The 20423-nt window shown below is 42.1% G+C and overlaps 3 protein-coding genes across 4 annotated transcripts in view; 1 reads left to right on the top strand and 2 right to left on the bottom strand.

Moving 5' to 3' along the window:
* Positions 1–20423, bottom strand: part of LOC144001890 (uncharacterized) — a 263910-nt gene that overhangs the window by 98478 nt on the left and 145009 nt on the right. The window lies entirely within an intron of this gene.
* LOC144002500 (ubiquitin-conjugating enzyme E2 L3-like) lies at positions 50–3116 on the bottom strand. Its single transcript, XM_077497802.1, has 4 exons — positions 2506–3116; positions 1281–1376; positions 1000–1186; positions 50–480 (listed from the first exon to the last, which is right to left on the bottom strand). The coding sequence occupies exons 1-4, from the start codon at positions 2530–2532 to the stop codon at positions 326–328; spliced, it is 465 nt and encodes a 154-aa protein (XP_077353928.1). The 5' UTR covers positions 2533–3116; the 3' UTR covers positions 50–325.
* zfyve16 (zinc finger, FYVE domain containing 16) lies at positions 2798–20399 on the top strand. 2 transcript variants are annotated; one of them, XM_077497784.1, is made up of 19 exons: positions 2798–3315; positions 3982–4077; positions 4235–4909; positions 5635–6494; positions 7838–7934; positions 10784–10963; positions 11045–11181; positions 11247–11445; positions 11866–11988; positions 12424–12584; positions 12651–12870; positions 13703–13785; positions 13870–13974; positions 14809–14959; positions 15054–15134; positions 15953–16115; positions 17718–17823; positions 17893–18069; positions 19050–20399. In XM_077497784.1, the coding sequence occupies exons 2-19, from the start codon at positions 4008–4010 to the stop codon at positions 19206–19208; spliced, it is 3747 nt and encodes a 1248-aa protein (XP_077353910.1). In that variant the 5' UTR covers positions 2798–3315; positions 3982–4007; the 3' UTR covers positions 19209–20399. The 2 variants fall into 2 exon arrangements, with proteins under 2 accessions (XP_077353910.1, XP_077353909.1); XM_077497783.1 differs by having other exon boundaries at positions 2798–3592.

The following is a 20423-nucleotide window of genomic DNA, read 5'->3' as shown; positions in this document are numbered from 1 at the left end:
AGTATTTACGCCAGTCGTCTTTTTCGCAAAGTCAAATTGCGCTCACACATTTAGTCACTTTTGTGCAACAAAATTTAATGATGCCCGAAAGTCCCATTAATGTCATACTATTGCACAATCACTTGTTGCTAGGCAGAATTCATAGAAACAGAATAACAGGACGTACAAATTAAAGCATAAACAGGTGTTCACATTTGGTCATAAACATTGTTTCAGGACATCATTCTGAACACACCACAACCCAAAAAAAGAATTAAAAAAAAAAAAAAGTCAGTTTTGGCAGACAGGAAAAAAAGTGAAGAGAAGCAGGAAGGTTCCGGTCCGGTCAGTCGGCGGGCCGAGTCTCGCCGTGCTTCCTGGTGAACTCCTCGGCGTTCCGCATGAACTGCGCCCGGTCCTCCGTGTACTCGTTGGCCAGCTCGGCCCGCAGGGGGCGCTCGGGCTGCGGCACGTTCACCAGCGAGATCAGACACTGGATGACTGCGCACAACACAAGCACAACGTGGTGAACTGCGCCACCTGGTGGACTGGAGGGTGAGTACAGCGGGGACCTTTGTTTTGTTTTTCAAGAATTTCGGGCCCGCTGATTGTTTTTGCTTTTTTTCCCCCAGTCAGTAACGCATAAATTTATTTTCAGGGTGGTTCTGTTAGTTGACCCAAAAACGTAGAAATACGTTTTTAATACTTTTGCTTTTTAATAGTTTTTTTTGTTTTCTTTTTTGCTATTAACTCCCGCCCCCCCCTTTTTTTTTGTGTGTTTGTGATTACCTTTTCGTCTGTGTGATTTTTTTTCCTTTTTTTGCTGTGGTGTTTTGTTTTTATTTCATTCGGTTTGTGTTTTTTGAATTGCAGTCGTTTATAGTTTTTTTGTTTTTACACTTCAGGACCACCGTAAATGAGAAATGAAACAAACTCGGTACTGCTGTTCAAGGACAGTTTCGGCCTTGGTGGAGGTTTCCTTTTGAGATGAAAAGGTTGATGTTGACATTTTGATCTGACCTTGGGACGTTCTGGTGGCGGGCTTCCAGTTCTCCACGCTGATGATGGCCAAGCACACGTGACCCTTCTCGTCCACGTTGGGGTGATAGATTTTGGTCATGAAGGTGATCTTGGGGGGCTTGAAGGGGTAATCGGCCGGGAAGTTAATCTCCACCCGAAAGGCTCCTTTGTCGTACGGGGGGCTTTCCTTGCCAAGCAACACAATAACACAAAAAAATGATTACAAGTCGGATTTGGGGGTCGAAAACGAGTTCTTTCTCGTTAAAGTAGACTTGACTTACAGGCACAATGAGAGCCTGCCATCTTAAAATGTTGGATTCGTTCACTTCAATGTTGCGGAATTCCCGGAATCCTGAATTGCGGATTTCCTCCAGCTCCTGGGGGGAAAAAAAAAAAAAAAAGGTTACAGATGTTCGTGTCCTTAATTAGCTACTAGCACCCGAATATGTGCCGGTATCGGTGTCAGATGTGATCGGGCTGCCAGATCGTATTATCGGGGTCACCTTAACGAACACATCCCGCTGGCTGGAAATTATCCAGTTGACATCAAACATTGGAAAGAAAATATTAACGATGTCATTTAAATTCCAAAATGAAGGGCCTTAAATTGTAAAAACCTAAATAAATCTAAGAATAGAAACACAAAATATATTGTATAATAAAATAGTGACTAAATGATACACAAAATAATCGTCTCAGATGTGACAAATATCGCCAGTTTAGAGTAATGTGTTCGTATTAACATTAAGACGTTTTTTTGTGATTGATTTATGAACAGCTAAAACAGAAACCAAACCGAAGCTTGCTCGCGCTGCTGTACTGACGTCACCGGCGCTTCAATCTATTTTTTTTACTCACTCTTAAAGTATCATGCTTTCATATTTTATTTTATTTTATTTTATTTACAATTTTAGTCCATAAATCTTATTATTTTAAACAATTGTAAACGGACAATTTACGGACCATCATGTAGCGTGACGTCATCTGCAGGCGACCCTGATACAATCTGGCAGCCCGTTCACATCTAACACCGACACCGTATTAGATAAAATGAGTCATTTTCTTAGCGATTAAATGTACGTTGTGCTTCTTCCAGACTTAATGGTACAACTATATGTCACCATTTTCGCCGTAGAGGTACAACATGACGTGAAAACGCCACGGAAAATTTGGCAACGTAAGATGGCCGCCGGTGGCTTCACTTCTCCCAACGACGAGGAAGCGCCAAGTCCGCGTTTGTGCCCCAAACTCCCATTTTTTTTTAAAAAACAAAGCCACACATTATAGCATCCAACTACCTTTATTGTGTTGTCTAAATTTGCACCGCATCTTGAGGACGCTTTGATATGGTGCCATATGAAAAGGATCCACACACAAACAGAGCAGAATATACATTTACAACGCTTGAAAATTCATTTAGTTGATATGACGATCGCACTTGGATTCTATGTTTTCTTCCATACAATACAACCCCAACTGTATTTAATGCGTGTCTTTTGAAGGTACCTTGCATAATCTTCTCGCGGAAGTCATTTTAACGATTGTTTGCCTGTCCGTCTTCTTCTTCTTCTTCTTCTTCTTCTTGTCGTGACTCGCCTTCGTCGGCTTGGTGCTGAATGGCCACCACCCGCTCTGGCCGCAGCGTATGACGTGACGTCCACACAAACACGAGGAGCTACTTGGGCTTGTCAAAAGCAAATACGTCACATTTGGCGAATTATGTCTTTATGACGTTTTTTTTTTTTTACAGTCTTCCAAGCATGTTGCCGTTGCGCATCCCAATTACCTCATGAAATAATAATTAAAAAAAACACAATGGAACAGTGTACGTTCTTTCTGGGATGAAAATGCTTGGATGTTATCCACATAAAAATGTGATTTAAAAAAAACGCAAAAAACGAAACGAAACTGTTCAGACGTTAGTATCGATGTCAGATCTCATCGATCGATTTATAATTTGTGGCCGTTTCCTTGTCTGAAAGTACTTTAACGACCATTCCTACATTTTAGACGTTTGCCTCACAGGGGGACAAATTCTAAAGTTCGCCGGATGACCTCTGGACTCGAGGAGGTGCGAAAGAGGAGAGCTGAGCACGAGCCGCTCAACTCAGTCCGCTGCCTCACAGGTCCGTGTTTCCAAGATGGCCGCCAGAGCGAAGACTCTCGACTTGTAGCATCAAATCAAACTCGAGGGAGGGGGAAAAAAAACGCTATTTCTCCTCGGCTTTCTTCAAAGCTCATTTGGTCACATGAGCCGACGATGACGTTTGTCACCAGAACGACAGTCGAGCACGACGCCGGTACAAAAACCAACAGGTAGAAGACAAACCCAAGCTAGCCCCGCATGCTAACCTGCTAGCCACATTAGCAGTAGAACCGACGAGCGAAGAATATTTGACTCGAAACAACATGTTGAGCCGTTGAAAGGTCGTAAACGTGATCGGCGGAGTCGTCGCGAAGTTTGCGGGGGACAAAATGTTGCACTCGCTGACTGTTTGCTAGCTGTTAGCATGTCTGCTAACTACAGACAAGCAGACAAATCGTCCCAGTGGTGTTAACGTCGGAGTTTGCCAGCCACCCCCCACTTGTAAATGTAAGTATCAGCCTTGACGTCAGTGAAATTGAAAAGAAACAAAGTTGTGTGTACATTCTGAAGAGTTAAAATGCTAAACTTCCTTCGCTTCAAAGCGTAATGAGGAGCAGATGAAAACAATACACCCCCCAGTGGCTGTTACGGTCTCTCATATTTCCATTTTGCTTCAATTTTCAATATAAATACAGTCGTGTCTTGCTGTACAGACGGAATTGACAGCATGTCCAGCATTGTAGCTCAAAACATTTCAGCTGTTTTTTAGTATGGGATGCCATTAATCTGTTCTAGTGTGATTCATGGTGTCACAAAAGATGTTTTCATTAACTGACTCTCATAGTCAATAATAGAAATCAGTCAGGTGTTTATTTATGTATTTGCTTGTTCTTCAGGCTTTAGGAGGGATTGTGAAGCCAGCATGGACAGCTTCTTCAAGGCGGCTGTGTTTGACCTGGACAAAGTGCTGGATGACTTTGAGCTGAGTTCAGGTGAGATGCTGAAGAGTTTCTGGAATTCAATTTCCAGCATGAAGTCGATCTCCGCAAACGCAGATTCCGACCAACACGTTGCGTAACTTCAATTTCGATCGCTTCCTCGCTTTTTTTTTTTTTTTTTTGAATGCGAATAATTGCTTTTGGCTTTCAGATGAAGTCGACTGCAAGTCGGTTTTCCGCAAGCCTTCGCCATACAACTTCACCCTGGGCTCGTCCGAGGCGTCGGGCGCGCCCCCCACCCTGCCTGACCTCCGGTCTCTTCGCTACGGCACCGCCAGCAACAGCAGCAGCAGCAGCAGCAGTGCGGAGCAAGTTCAGCCTCTGACCGGCGTGGACCTGCTGTCGTCCGTCGACCGCGGCGCCGCTCAAAACTCGGCGCCGCCCTGCCCCGACGGGGGCCCCAAGCCCGTGTGCGACCTCGTCAACGACACCGGCTCGGCCGTCTTGCTCCGAGCCGACAGCCACGACGCCTTCGGCGAGCTGGACGCCGCCGAGAAGCGATTGGAGGAAGAAGAGAAGTTTGATGATGACCAGGAGGAGGAGCTGCTGTTGGACTTTAGCAGCCTCGCAGTGGAGGAGCGACACGCGGCCGGCCGGAACGCCGACTCGCACCCGCAGCAGCTTGCGGAATCCTCCCTGAGCCTGCTGGACATCCTTCTTCCCGCGGCGCCCGCCGAGGACACGCGCGACGAAGGCGACGCCCAAGACGAAGGATACGAGGAGGAGACGCCGGACGATGACGCGTCCTCGCAAACGGGGAACCCGGATCGCCGGTGCCCGTCCGGAGCCGCCGCCTCGCTCGACTCCATCCAACCCTCGGACCAAAGTAAGGAGGTGTCGCCGAAAGATGAATGGATGGAAATTTCTAAATGCAAAATAAATGAAAAATTCAACATGGACAAAAACAAAATTTATATTCATAAAATATGCAAACGAAAAGGGTGTGGGAACGATACAAGGCTCACAATAACAATTATCACACGATATGGTGATACCTCAATTATCGATATGCTCAGATAATAAATCCACAATCAAGACAATAATAAAATAAATGAATAAATAATAAATAAATAAATAAATAGTAAAGTTAATAATAATAATAATAATAAAGAATATATATGTATAATAAATCCACGATAATTTGCTTAACAGCTTATTCCTTCCAAGTGTTGCAGAATAATAATAATAAAATAATAAATACAAATAAAATAATTAATAAAAAAATAATTAATAAATAAATAATTAGTAATTACATTAATAATAATAGAAATACAAAAATAATAATATAATAAAATAATACAAAAATGTGTGTGTATGTATATATATATAAAATAAAAATAAAAAAACTAAGCTCATGAGTCTTGAAACTAACTAAAACTAAGCACTTATTAAATAATTAAAACTAATAAAAATGAACAGAACCACCCTGAAAACAAATTAAAACTAACTAAATTAAAAAAACAAAAACCCTCAACATAAAAACCAACTAAAAGAAAATTCCAAAATGAATAACCCTGCACGTCAGTCCCATATTTCCTCTTTTCTTGGAAGATTGCGACGGTGACGCGTCGCCAGGCAGCCGTCCGCCCCTGGAGCCCGCCGAGCAACGTGAAGACGAGGACACGGAAGCGGATTCGCGTCGCCCCGAGGAACCTCTGCACTCGCTACCCCAGCAGCAGCGTTGCGTCGGCGAACCGCCCGCGGAGCCTCCGGACCCGTCCGAGTCCAGCCCGGTGGACGCCGCCGAGTTCGGCTTCGAGTGCCTCCCCGAGAGCGACCAGGCCGAGCTGCTGGTCACGGACGAGGAGCTGGACGCTTTCCTGCGGGCCCACGCTGAGGCCGAGCGGGCCGGCGCCGGCGTCGGCGTCGGCGTCTCCTCCCTCCAGCAAACCGACGAGCTGGCGAGCTGCAGAGAGGATCCGGAAGATCGCGTCTCGCCGGAAAGCGAGCGAAGCGCGCACTCGCCTTGTCAGGAAGAATCCTCCGGAGGGCGCCATCCCGACACGGGAAACCCGTTGCCGTCCGAGCCGCCGGCGGCGTCCTACGGAGGGGCGAGACCCAAGCAGCCGCTCCTCCCCGCCGCCAAAAGTTCCGATCCGGCGGAGGAGGGCGACGACGAGCTGCCGACGTGTTCTTCCAAAGTGGCGGCGGCGGCGGCGGACGACGACGACGACGAGGAGGAAAGTTCCGTCGGCTTCCCCCCGCATTCCAACGCCGAACCCCCGAAATACACGGCGGCTTACGACGAGCTCTCGGAGCCGCCGCCCTACCCCGGCGAGCCCCCCGCCGCGGAGGCGCTGGGCAGCAGGCAGCCCGCCTGGGTGCCTGACGCCGACGCCCCCAACTGCATGAACTGCCAGCACAAGTTCACCTTCACCAAGAGGCGCCATCACTGCCGCGCCTGCGGGAAAGTACGTACGCCCAAACGGGGCCCACATGGCCTTTTAGTGATTGATTGATTGATTTTTTAAAGCCGATAATGTTGCCATACTTTACGCATTGAGCCATTTTCAGCAGGACCATTTTGTCTGTAATTAATGGAATTAATTTTGTATTTATTTTTTAGCAACATAAAAATCCTTACCATACCGCATGAAAATAAGTGCAGACATTCTGGTGTAATGAACATAATGAAAGCCATGCATGAATTTTGCTCATACCAATGTTATTATTTTAGTTTTGGAATTTTTCAATTGAGTTAGTTGGGATTTCGTTTTGTTTTTTTAAATGTAGTTATTTGATAAATGCTTAGTTTTAGTATTTATTTATTTTTTAATGAGTATTATAATATATAATATTTACAGGGATACTTTACTTATTTAGCCATTTTTGCCAGTCAAACATGAATATTTTGCCTATAATAAATGTGATCTTTTCATTATTTTTCATGTACAATTAGCTTGTGAATGTCACATGACCAAACCTAGAAAACAGGTGAGCTGTGCTTGGTTGCCTGAGCCCTTGTGATGTCATTTCCGTCGACAGCAAGTTGCAAAATGTGTTTTTAAAGGTACCATTTGTACGTGAAAAATAATAAAAATATCAAATTATAGACAAAATATGAACTTTTTATTGCTATAATGGGCTAATTTAGTGAAGTATCCCTTTCAAAAACATCATGTGAGTGACATCATCTTTTGGTGCTTTTCTATTGGCTGCTGCTCAATGACGTCACTTCTGTGTGATGCACCATCAAACATCCTTATTCTGGTTCATATCAAAATAAATCGACTTCAAATCGCACTTCAAATCATCCCCCAACGGTTCATGCGTTAAATTAATGACCAAAGACTTAAACGATCGGCATTTTTCCGACAATTACATTTAGTTTTAGTTAGTTTTGTAAACATAAAATGCAGTTTCAGTTCGCTTTTCCTTCTTTAAATAGCATTTTTGTTTATTTTATTCTGTTAAAGAAATTGTAGTTTTTCACATGGGCATTGTTTTGGTTTTTGTCATGTAAACAAAAAACCTGTTTGCGTTTGCAATCAAATGTGTCAAGTCAGCCCCGCCCCCTCCCTCCTGCGTTCGTTTGTTTTGGAAAGCGAGCTCAAGTTAGCATCTGCCGCTAAACATAGAGCAGAGGATTGATGGCGGCCGCACTTCTTCTTCGTTTCCCATGAAGATCCACTTAAGTCCTTTAAGGCTCCCGATTTAAGAGCATTAAGTGGACCGTTTGGGATCAGGAGCGATTGTTCCTGACACACTTTTTGACATCCTCCATTTTGTGTGTTGTGGCTTCCCCGCGCGGCAGGTGTACTGCGCCGGCTGCTGCGGCAGGAGGTGCAAGCTCAAGTACCTGGAGAAGGAGGCGCGCGTGTGCGTCGTCTGCTTTGACACCTTGCACAAAGGTAAGCGACCAGTTTAGCTACGCAACGTTTCAGATCAAAATTGTCAACCAATTCTGGCTTTGTGATTTGATTGGATTTTTTGCAAACTGAGCCGTGATTGGTTGTTACCTGAGCCCTGAACATACGTAATGTCGTGTTCAGTCGACAGCAAGTGGCACATTTTTTTTGTTTTGTCTTGTTTTTTTTTACTGCCGAAAAAAATGCTCAAATGAGTCAAGTATCCCTTCAAGGTAAAAATCAGGCAGTGGTTCAGTCCTCCTTGCCACTAGTTGGCGCTACACTGTGGATGTTTGACATATATCGGAAGAAAGGTTTGTGTTCATAATTCTCGTATTATTATGACAATTGAAATTTTGTGTGTCAAAAATGTGAGCAAAAAAATGGCCTGTTTGGATAACAAATTTTGCTTGACAAGAAATTCATCAATTTTCTTAACTGCTTTTTCCTCACAAGTTTCAGTTTTCATATTTTTTTTAATTTTTTTTTTACTAATAATTTAATGGGAAACTCTTGCAATTACACTTGTATTTCTTGATATGTAAAATTGGAATTATATAATAAAAAAAAAACATTGTAATTATCCAAAATCAATAATCAAAGCTGCCAAAAACAATAAATAAAATGGACTATCTTTTTTTTTTTTTTTTATAAAAATGCACTTGAATAAAAAACACAAATCAGAAAATGTAAAGTAGAATGTCTGTAAAAGAAATTGCATTTTAATATATATATATATATATATATATATATATATATATATATATATAAAATATTAAGCTCATAAAATCAGATATTGAACCGGCAAAAGTGCCAATTGAGTTCAGACGCCCTGAATAACTCATTCACTGCCATTGACGGTTATAGACGTCGTAGTCCCTTTTTTTTACTGAGGTCAATTCAAATCACTCACTTAGTGTACTTTTCCTGAAAGTCACTTCCATAGTCCGACATCATGAAAAATCCATTTTGACGACAAAATGAATGCGCTTCAGTTGCGCTGCTTTTTCAAACCTGACTGCTGTCATTGCGTCGCCTGATTCTGAATATTTAAGAGTGCAAAGGCTCCGAGGGTCCTCTGAATAATGACAAATTCTTTTCAAGCTTCCCGTTGACTCGGCCTGCTTTCAAAAGGCACACTTTCCTTTTTTTTTTTGTCCCCTCCACTGCGGTGTGAACGCACGTCCAGGCCAGAGGGGGAGACAGCTGCAGAGTTATTTGGGGGGGGGAATTCAGTATTCTCTCTGCGGTACTTTTTTTTTTTTTTTTTTTTTTTTTGTGTGTGTGTGCGCGTTGCAGTCCCGTCTCAAACATTGTGACGCTCGCAGTCTAAATTAAGAATTTAAGGGGTGTGGCGGGGGGGGGGGATAGAGAGGCCATCCATTTTGTGCAGCCAACAGTCGCTATAGAGTGGAGTGACGCCATCGCCCCCCCCCCCCCCCCCCTTCCCCTCTGCTCTCACACACTCGCTGTGCGCAGCACTAGCACAAGCTCCGTGACACGCACACGCATATTGATAAGGAAGCTATAGCAGGCCCGTGCTAAAAGATGGAAGCAAATCGGCGGCGTGCGCGATGGACGAGCGCTCGCGTCCGCCGAGGAGGTTTTGAGGTGAGACGCATGCCGCTTCCTCGGCGACACAACTTTTGCTCGCGTGTCTTGGACGTCATGTCGAACACGCCGCATGTTGCGTCTTCGTCGTTGGCGTCCTGCGTTGATGTCGTTCCGTTGACAAACTTGCCCCCAGACGCTGCTGATGTCGTCATAAGGATGGGAAAGTGAGAGAGACCAATCATCAGTCAATTGCCTTTTTTGGGGGGATGTTAACTTCAGAGAAATATGCATTTAAATTGTTGCATCACTTACACTTTTTTGTTTTTGTTTGAAAAAGTTGCTTTAGAACGTCATTGACTTGTTTGGACTTTTGAAGGCATGCTGATGACCCCACCGGGTGGGAACCTCTGGCTGCCTCACGATAACGATACAATATGCGATACGAGGCTCACGACAACGATTATCTCACGATATGACGATACCGCGATTATCCATATATTGCGTAGGTAATAAATACACGATAATCTACGATAAAACGAATCATATAATAATTATAATAATAACAATTTATACAAATAATAAATCAAAATAAAATAAATAAAATTAATAAATAAATAACAATAAATAAATAAATAAAGTAAATTATAGAAATACATATAATATATAGTATATAAATATAATTAGTGCTGTCAAAGTTAAAGCATTAATTAATCACAAAAAAGCGCATTAATCATATATTAATGCAGTTTAATCGCACCTATTAATTTTGACCTCAGATGATCCTAGTAAAGTTTGTGGGTGGCATTCAAAATATTTTTTCATGTCAAAATATTGCCATTTTTAATTATGCAAGTAATTAACTGATTAGAAAAAAAGTAGGATGAGAGCATACAAAAAATGTTGACAAAAAGCCTTTTTAATTAAGCGATTAATCGTGATTCATCAGAATTCTAAAATGTGATCAAAAAATGAAATATTTGACAACTAACTAGTGGCCCGCCAAGTAATTGCTCAATAAGTAAAAAACAATGGAGCCATTATAGTGGCTGATTATTAACTACAAATATCGTGATACTTGCGTCGGCGTATCGATAATCTATCGGGAGACGAAGTATCAGGATTTATCACGATATTGATATATTGCCACACTCCTACTCATAATTGGTCTCAAAATTGGCACTGAAAGAAAAACAAACACTGAACCGAAGTGCAGCTAAGAAACGGGATGGAATTTTGTCATTGTTGTTAGCATTAGCATTAGCGTTAGCTGATGACTGTTGTTGATTTGGCGCGTGCAGCCCAGGCGCTGGTGCGGATGATGAGCCCCACGGGTCCCAGTCCCAACCCCAACGTCCCGTCCGAGTACTGCAGCACCATCCCGCCCCTGCAGCAGGCCCGGGCCGCCGGCACCCTCAACTCGCCGCCGCCCACCGTCATGGTGCCCGTGTCGGCGCTCAAACACCCGAGCAACAACGACGGTGCGCCGGCTCGGCCTTCCCGAAGCGACGGCGTCATCCGGCCGCCGTGACTTGACTTGACTTGCCTGTCGCCCGTTCCAGGCTGCCCTCGGGAGCACAAGCGGGTGTGGTTCGCCGACGGCATCCTGCCCAACGGGGAAGTGGCCGACACCAGCAAGCTGTCGGCGCCCGGGCAGCGGAGCCCGCCGGAGTTCGCCGCCGCGACGGAGGAAACGACGGTACGCTCGAAAAGCGTGACCTCGTGGCGAGCGATGACACATCAAGTCCTTTGTGTCTTCGCCAGCCGGGCCCGGACGCTGAAAACGGCATCGGGTCGAGTCCTGAGGTTCCGGAGGAGATCCCGCCTCCCCCGTGCGGGCCCTGGCACTACGCCCTGCTGGCGGGTTTGGGCGCTGCGGTGAGGAAGGCCCCGAGTCTGCTGCCCGACTCTGAAGATCAACTTCCGCCGCTCCTCATCGCCACCGGAGAGGACGCCACGGGAGGTCTGTCTGTCTGTCTGTCTGCTGTCTGTTTGTTTGCGAGTCTGTCTGTCTCTCCTTTTTTTTTTTTGTCTTTGTTTTTTTTTGGGGGGGGGAATTTTTATTTTTTTTTAATAATGTTTTTCCCCCTGTTTTTCTGAGTAAATATTCAGAAACACAGAAAAAAAATACTAAAAAAACAAAGCTTCCCCCCGAATATTTTTTGCAATACGCTTCCTTCCCAACTTCCTCATTTTATTGTCTGTTTTTCTGCCTGTATCCCTCTGTCAGTCTGTCTGTCTTTTGTCTGTCACGCCCTCCTTGTCTTTCTGCCTGTCTTTGCGTCCCACCTGTCTGTCCCTCTCTTGTGGTTCTGCCTTCCCGTCTATCTCTCTCGTGGTCTTTCTCTCTTCGCCATGTTCATCTTTCTGTTTGCTTTGCCAGACGTGTTGGTGGAGGAAAGCCCCGCCCCTTGCCAGATTCGACACCTGTTGGAAGAGGGTGGTCCTCGCCCTTTGACCTTTGTCCTCAACGCCAACCTGCTGGTCAACGTCAAGTTGGTCACATGTGAGTAGAGCGGGGTGTCAAAAAAGGCCCGACCGATTATAACGTGATCGAAGAAAACCGAGTTCTTTTAATAGAATTCAATCGCAAATTTCTTCTGTATCATTTTTCTGCCAATCATCATCATCATCATGCCTCAAAAAATGCATATCGGTCAGGTCCTACTGTGAAATTCATTTTCCGAGTTTCTGTCGGGGCCGTTAATGACTGCGAAAATGATAGCAATCAATGCATTTAATTGTGATTAGATGTTAACTTTATTTTGGAGTCAGCCAGCACTCCCTTCAACGTCTCCAACTTCCTGTTTGCCTTTTTAACTGGAGCACCGAAGAGGGAGCACAAAACGCTGCTAGTACATTTTCCATTTCATTTGAATCGATATTTACTGTATTTTTCAGCCTGACAGAAAAAGTAAATAAATTGGTGGCTTGTTGTCAGACGGCGGGCGTCAGTGCTGGTGCCTGGGCTCCAACGGGCTGCAGGCTCTGGGCCAGAGGGAAGTGGTCTTCGTCCTGGAGTGCGTCCCGGAAGACAAAAGTCTCCCCAGGGACCTGTTGGCGCTGTTTGTCAGCATTCAGCAGGACGCGCAAAGAGGCAAGGTGGCGCTCGTGGGGAAAAAAGTTTGACCGCGCCCGCCTGCTCACGTTGCTCCTCCTTCAGGCAAGTTTGTGGACGAGCTGGACAACGTGACCTTCACCAGCAGCTTCCTGGGCAGCAAGGATCACGGCGGCATGCTGTTCTTCGCGCCCACCTGCCAGCCGCTGGACGGCCTCGCGCTCCCCGCGCAGCCGTTCCTCTTCGGACTTCTCATCCAAAAGCTGGAGGTGCCCTGGGCCAAGGTGTTCCCCCTCAGGCTGCTCCTGCGACTCGGCGCCGAATACAACGGTGTGTCGATGGCGTGGGAAAAATTGGCAACTATTATTAATTATTGTGGGTTTAGCGATATTTATTTATTTTTTTTTATTTCTGTATGTATTTATTTAATTTTCTATCTATCTACAGTGTTGCCTAATTTCATTCCGCTTTGGTATGATTTTTGCTTTATTATAAACGCTTTTTCATTTATAATATATGTTCCTTTTATCATTTGCATAAATTTTTTTTCCATTAAAAAAGTATGTTTTTTTTTTTTTTTTTTTTTTTAATTATTACAGTATATTTTTAGTTTATTATGAATGCTTTTTCATTCTCGTTTTTTTTTTTTTTTTTAATTTAGACATTTTTTTCCCATTGTTTTTAAATTTACCTATCTAGCACAGTATATATATTTTTTCATTTGTTTTTTTGTTTTGGTATGATTTTTTTTAGTTTATTATTAATGCTTTTTCACCATTTTTTTTTTAAACAGTCATTTTTTCATTACAAATGTTTTTTTTTTAATGTACTTTTAAAACAGCACAGTTATATATTTTCTATCTGCATAATGCAATGTCGAGCAGCGACGGGACAAACACCGTTGGAAAGGTCTCGTCAAGACGAAACCGAGGATTCCCGCCCGTGTATCCCTGGTCGCTTTGAGAGATAATGAACGGCTGCGCACAGACCAAAAAATATAAATAAACCAAAAAGCATGTTTAAAAAAAAGCAAAACAAAAAACACGCTGTAAGAAATCCATGAGACAGCGAGGCCGCAAAAGACGAATGCGTGATAAACGAGGGAACACTGTATGTATTTATTTCTGTGTTTATTTTAAAAAGTCAATGTGTTTGTTTGCAGTGTACCCCACCACACCCGTGAGCGTCCGTTTTCGGGAGTCGGTGTATCGCGAGACAGGACACACCATCATGAACCTCCTGGCCGTGAGTCCTCAGATGCACACCAAACATCAGCGCGAGTTTCTCGACACGCAGCACTTTTGAAGCTGACTCGCGTTTTGAACGCAGGACCTGAGGAACTACCAGTACAGCCTGTCGTCAGTGGAGGGTCTGCGGATCCACATGGAGATGGGCCACAGCTACATCGACATCCCAAAAAGCAGCTTCAATGAGGTGAGAGGAGGCAAGATGGCCGACTTCCTGCTGGGTTGACAAGGTTGACAAATACGCTTCGGTAGGACTGCCATTTATAAAAGGTTTTTACTAAGGTCTTTATTTGGTGGTGAGGGAATTATATTTATTTTTTTGGGCGGGGTTATGGTTAGAAACTTTCTGGTACTCTTTAATTGAAATATTTCTTAAAATGACGTTGAAAAAAAAAATATAAATAAATAAAAAACTTTTATAGTCGTGATTTCTGGTGGGGAAAAATGTTTTTTGGGTGGAATTTTTATAGTTGGAGGGGAAACTTTCTGGTAAAGTCTTAAAATTACTGAAACGTTAAAAAAAAAACAAAAAAAAAAAACAACCTTTATAGTAGTAATATTTGGTGGGGGGGAAAAGTTTTTTTGTGTGAAATTTTTATAGTTTGTGTGTGTTTACTTTCTGGGAAAGTCTTTGAAATATTTGCTAAAATTTCCAAAACTTTTGAAATACAAAAACATTTATAGTAGTGATCTTTGGTAAGAATTTTTTTTGTTGGGTGACATTTTTGTTAGGGGGAACTTTCTGGGAAAATCTTTGATTAAAATATTTCTTAAAACTACTGAAAAAACGTTTGAATTGGAAAACTTTTATAATAGTGATTTTTGGTGGGAAAGTTTTTTTTTTTTTTTTTTGTATTGGGGTTTTTTTGTTTTTTTTTTCCGTAAAAAGCTTAATTTAATTTGGTAACTTTTGCAGTTTCCTTGTTGATTTGCATGAACATGCTTTTTTTTTTTTTAATCCCAACAAAACGGACATGAGCCCCAAAAAAACGAAACGCCTCGTGAAACGCGTGCGTTCCAGATGCAGCGGGTGTTGAGCGGCGCCAACGAGCACGTGATCAGCATCGGCGCCACCTTGAGTTCGCAGGCCGACTCGCACCTGGTGTGCTTCCAGAACGAGGACGGCAGCTACCAGACGCAAGCCAACAGCATGCCCGACAAGACGCGCACAGGTGGATTGGTCGCCATCTGCGCTCTGCGCGGCCCCAGCTAGGTGGCGCCATTGAAGCTTTTTTTGTTTTTTGGGGTTTTGCTGTGCTGCGGCAGTGACGGGTGCCAGCTTTGTGGTCTTCAACGGCGCCCTGAAGGCCTCGTCGGGGTTCGTTGCCAAGTCCAGCATCGTGGAAGGTCAACACGCTCGTCACCGTGATCGCATTGAAATTCAATTATGTCAATATAGGATACAAATAACAATTGTTTCAGATTTATAATAAATAGGTGGTTATGAGATGTGAATAAAACCAAATCAACGTTAAGATTGCGACACATATTTTGAATGGGGCTACACGATTATTACCAAAATGTTCATCATGGGCCAGTGAAGCAAGTTTGACAAAATTCTCACTTTATGAGACTTCTGACTTAAGTCAGACTTAATTCAAAATTATGACTTTCATCTCAGAATTCTGACTTTTAGAATTCTATCGAAGAATTCTCACTTTTATAAGAATTCTGACGTTTTTTTCTCAGAATTCTGACTTTTATGATCATTTGGACTGAAGTCAGACTTAAGTCAGATTTCTGACTTTAATCTCCGTATTCTGACTTTAAAGTGATAATTCTGACTTTTTATGGGAATTGTGACTTAAGTCAGACTTAAGTCAGATTCTGATTTATCTCAGAAATCTGACTTATCTCAGAATTCTGACTTTAAAGTGACTTTAAAGAGAATAAAATACTTGATTCTTTTACAGTCAAAATTTTGAGATTAAATCAAGAATTCTCAATTTAAGGCCAGAATTCTGACTTTAAAGTGACAATTCTGAGAATAAAGTGAGAATCCTGCCAAACTTTTTTTTTTTCTCCCTTCACTCTTCTTCCTTTATCACAATTGTTAATCATTTTGTATTTTTATTGTAGACGTGAAACTTTTACCAAGTTGTACACGTCCGTATTCGGAGGAAGAAAACAGTTGAATGAAATGTGATGTTTTTGCGCACGTTTAGATGGTGTGATGGTGCAGATGCCTCCGGAGACCATGGAGGCCTTGCGCACGGCTCTGCGGGAGCAGAACGACTTCAACATCGCGTGCGGAAAGACGGACGAGGCGGACGTCCGGGAAAACGTCACCGTGCGCTGGGTCGACTGGACGTCCGCCGTCAACGCCGGGTAACGCGTTCATTAACACCTGGAAAATTGGCTCTTTTTTTCTTTTCTTTTTTTCCCCCCCAGCTTTTTAATTTAAAAAAAAATTTTTTTTTTAACAATGATTGTTCAAACATACTCCTCCCCCGCCTAAAAAAAAAATCATTAAAAAAATGCACATTTTTGCCTATTTTTCTGTTTTCAAAAACTACTGAAAAACAAAACTATTAAAAAAAGATTCATGTTTTCCCTGGTAACTATTTAACACCTCGAAAATTGGCTGAACTTTTTGCAGCTTTTAAAAAAAAAAACTAATTACAATGATATTCAAACATACTACTCCCCACCCAAAAAAATCATTAAAAAAAAAAAAAAACCCTGCAGATTTTTGCCGATTTTTCTGTTTTCAAAAACTCCTGTAAGACAGAACAATTAAAAAAAAAAATCATGTTTTCCCTGTAACTATTTAACACCTCTAAAATTGGCTGAATTTTTTGCAGCCTTTTTTTTTTTAAATTAATTACAATGATATTCAAACATACTCCTCCCCACCCAAAAAAAATCATAAAAAAAAAACACTGCCGATTTTTGCCGATTTTTCTGTTTTCAAAAACTCCTGTAAGACAGAACAATAAAAAAAAATAATGTTTTCCCTGTAACTATTTAACACCTCTAAAATTGGCTGAATTTTTTGCAGCCTTTTTTTTTTTTTTTAATTAATTACAATGATATTCAAACATACTCCTCCCCGCCAAAAAATAATAAAAAAAACTGTCGATTATTGCCAGTTTTTCTGTTTTCAAAAACTACTGAAAAACAGAACTATTAAAAAAAAAAAAATCATGTTTTCCCTGTAACTATTTAACACCTCTAAAATTGGCTGAATTTTTTGCAGCTTTTTTTTTTTTTAAATTAATTACAATGATATTCAAACATACTGCTCCCCACCCAAAAAATAATAAATAAAAAAAAACCTGCAGATTTTTGCCGATTTTTCTGTTTTCAAAAACTCCTGTAAGACAGAACAATAAAAAAATAATAATAATGTTTTCCCTGTAACTATTTAACACCTCTAAAATTGGCTGAATTTTTTGCAGCCTTTTTTTAAAATTAATTACAATGATATTCAAACATACTCCTCCCCGCCAAAAAATAATAAAAAAAACTGTCGATTATTGCCAGTTTTTCTGTTTTCAAAAACTACTGAAAAACAGAACTATTAAAAAAAAAAAAATCATGTTTTCCCTGTAACTATTTAACACCTCTAAAATTGGCTGAATTTTTTGCAGCCTTTTTTTAAAATTAATTACAATGATATTCAAACATACTCCTCCCCACCAAAAAATCATAAAAAAAAACCTGTCGATTATTGCCAGTTTTTCTGTTTTCAAAAACTACTGAAAAACAGAACTATTAAAAAAAAAACTCGTGTTTTCCCTGTAACTCCTCCCTTTTATATATGTATGTTTTTAAAAAGTTTTATTCGTGAACTACTTTTTCAACTATTCGGTCGTTCAGTTAATGAATTTGAATCCAGTTAATGATTGCTTGATTCAATGAATCCGTCCGGAATTTGACATCGGTCTCAAAAAATGGAACGCTTATGGCGACTTCCTGTGACTCCAGAATGACGAGCGGCGTGGATGGGCGGAGCCTGGCCGGCGTGCGCAGCGTGAGGACGCAGCAAGACGCCGACTTTGAGTGCGACGGACGCATCGTCAGATGTTCGGAGGTGACGCGCGGCCGACGTTTCAACGAAGCGGCGAAGGTCTCGGATGTTGACGTGCGGGCGTCCTCGCAGGTCTTCTACCAGCTGAAGTCTCCCGACTGCAGCCTGGCGGCGGCGCTGGCGTCGTGCGCCGCCTTCCAGAAGGAGATCGCCGTGGCCGCCTGCAGCGCTCTGACGCGCCACCTCGCCGTCCTCGCCGCCGGCGCCATCAACTCGTTCAGCCTGCACGTGTCCACGCGCGACGACGTGGTAGGTTGGTGCGCAGGGCGGCGGGGGGGGCTCGCCGACAATTGGCCCAGTTTGAGGGCACGAGCCGCCAACGCTGCAAGATTCTGATTGTTTTGTAGGAATTATTATTAATAATAATATTTTTATTGTTGTCCGTAAAGGCGTGGATGTTTGTGGAACTAAACTTGAATGAAAGCTCACCATTTTTCATTTTTTTACACAGGTAATACGCAAGAAACTTAAGGCCAACCAATAACGTAAATAATACAATAAAACTAAATAAAATAATGCAAATGAATAAAGAAAACAATAATATCTAATTATAATAAAAATTAAAACATAAATAAATAAAAATAAAATAATAAAATCTAATAAAAAATGAAAGATAAATTAGTTAATAATAAAAATAGAATATATAATTATGTATTAAATAAATAATATAAAAAATAATAAAAAATAAATGAATATATAACGTGTGTGTATATAATTTAAAAAATAAAAATAAGACTAATATACGTTAATAAATAATAATAATAAAATATATATATATAATAACATAAATAAATAAATAAAAAAGTAATAATAATAATAATAAATCAATTAATATATAAATATAATATATAAATAAAATAATAAGGCCTACCAATAACGTGTCCAAAGATTTGCGAGGCTCCTTTAAAAAGGGATACTTCACTTATTATAGCAATAAATAGCTTATATTTTGTCTATAATTCATTTGATGCTTTCATTATTTTTCACGTACATTTAGTACCTGTAAAAACACATTTTGCAACTTGCTGTCGACTGAAAATGACGTCACAAGGGTTCAGGTAACCAATCACAGCTCACCTGTTTTCTAGGTTTGGTCATGTGACATTCACAAGCTGAAAATGTGTTTTTAAAGGTACTAATTGTACATGAAAAATACTGAAAATATCCCATTTTTGATTGGCAAAAATGAGTGATCTGCGTTTTGTTAGTGTTTGCGCGCGTCGTTGCAGGTGGAGTACCAGGCGGGCTCGGGCGGCCGCCTCCTCCCGCAGCGCTACACCAACGAGCTGGACAGCGCGCTGATCCCCGTCATCCACGGGGGCGGCGCCATCGTGCCGCCGGCCGCCGTCGACGTGGAGCTGCTCTTCTTCATCACGCACGCCATCTAAGCCAGGACGCCGGAAGCTCGGACAAACGAACGGACGGACGGACGGACATGCGCCCAAAGAGGACGAAACCGAAAACCTTCAGGTGGCCTCCAGGGTGGGGGGGGGGGGGGCGACCACCAGGCGGCGATGGGGTGTCCCCGCTGCTCATCCATTGTACACTTGAGGAGTCGAGCAGGCGCTCGCCCGCCATTTTTTGAGCCGTCTCGACTCCATTCTGTGGTCGGCGAAACGGCGAAAGCAAACGCGGAAGCTCTCGCAAACGTGAATGTGGCGACATTTGATTGACGGGTGACCTTTGCAGTGACCCGCTCAATCAGGTGATTGCAATTCAAATACGAGGACATTTGTGTTGTCCACAAAATGACCAAAAAGCCAAAATGGCAAGCGTGACAAACAAGTTTTTCCAACTCGACGATTTCAACTATTGGAGTTGAAAAGCCCTGTCGAGGAAAAGTAGTGCTTTGGCACCCTCTTGTGGCAATGTTGAAGGTGGCAGAGAGTCTTGATATAGGCAGAAGTGGTGCTTTGGCGCCATCGTGAGGCGTCTTTACAAATATTCTTCTATGTTGATACAAAATGAAGTTTTTTTTAAGACATTGAAGCTAATACAAGGGTCTGTCCGTTTATTATTATTATTATTATTATTATTATTTACTACAGATGCCACAAGGTGGCAGCAAAGCACTACTTTTGTTGTGAAGGAAGCTTGTGGATTTGAATATGGAGGACATTTTGTTAGTTTGTGGTGAAGCCTCAGATGAAATTTGATTTGGACAGCTGCTGTGATTTCACCCGTCAGCCGCCACTCTGCTGATGGTTTATTGATCATGACTAATTATGAATGTAGCACCACAGCAGCTTTAAACTCCACGTTTGGCAAGGCGCGTGACGGAACAGAATCGGATCCGATCCGGACCCGTGGGGCATCCATGGGGCCTTCTGCGTCGTAGTGAGGCCAAAGTCTCCTTTTTTTCTTTTTTCATCTCAAGTCTTTGTTGAATAAAACTGCTTAATTAAGAGAGATTATCGTGTTTGTTTTTGAATATGGAAAATGTATTTTTGGAATCGTGGGTGCAAAAGGTCAATTCCATAAATCAAGTCGATATTACTGGACATGGAGGCAAATGTATTGAGAAACGAATAAAACGGTTTGTAATCACCGATGATTTAAAATAAAAAATTAAATGCCAATTTGGACAATTTTGGATTTTTGTT

The sequence above is a fragment of the Festucalex cinctus genome, chromosome 15 (genome assembly GCF_051991245.1).
Source record: "Festucalex cinctus isolate MCC-2025b chromosome 15, RoL_Fcin_1.0, whole genome shotgun sequence".
Taxonomy (NCBI): domain Eukaryota; kingdom Metazoa; phylum Chordata; class Actinopteri; order Syngnathiformes; family Syngnathidae; genus Festucalex; species Festucalex cinctus.
This window is presented reverse-complemented; position numbering and strand designations above follow the sequence as displayed.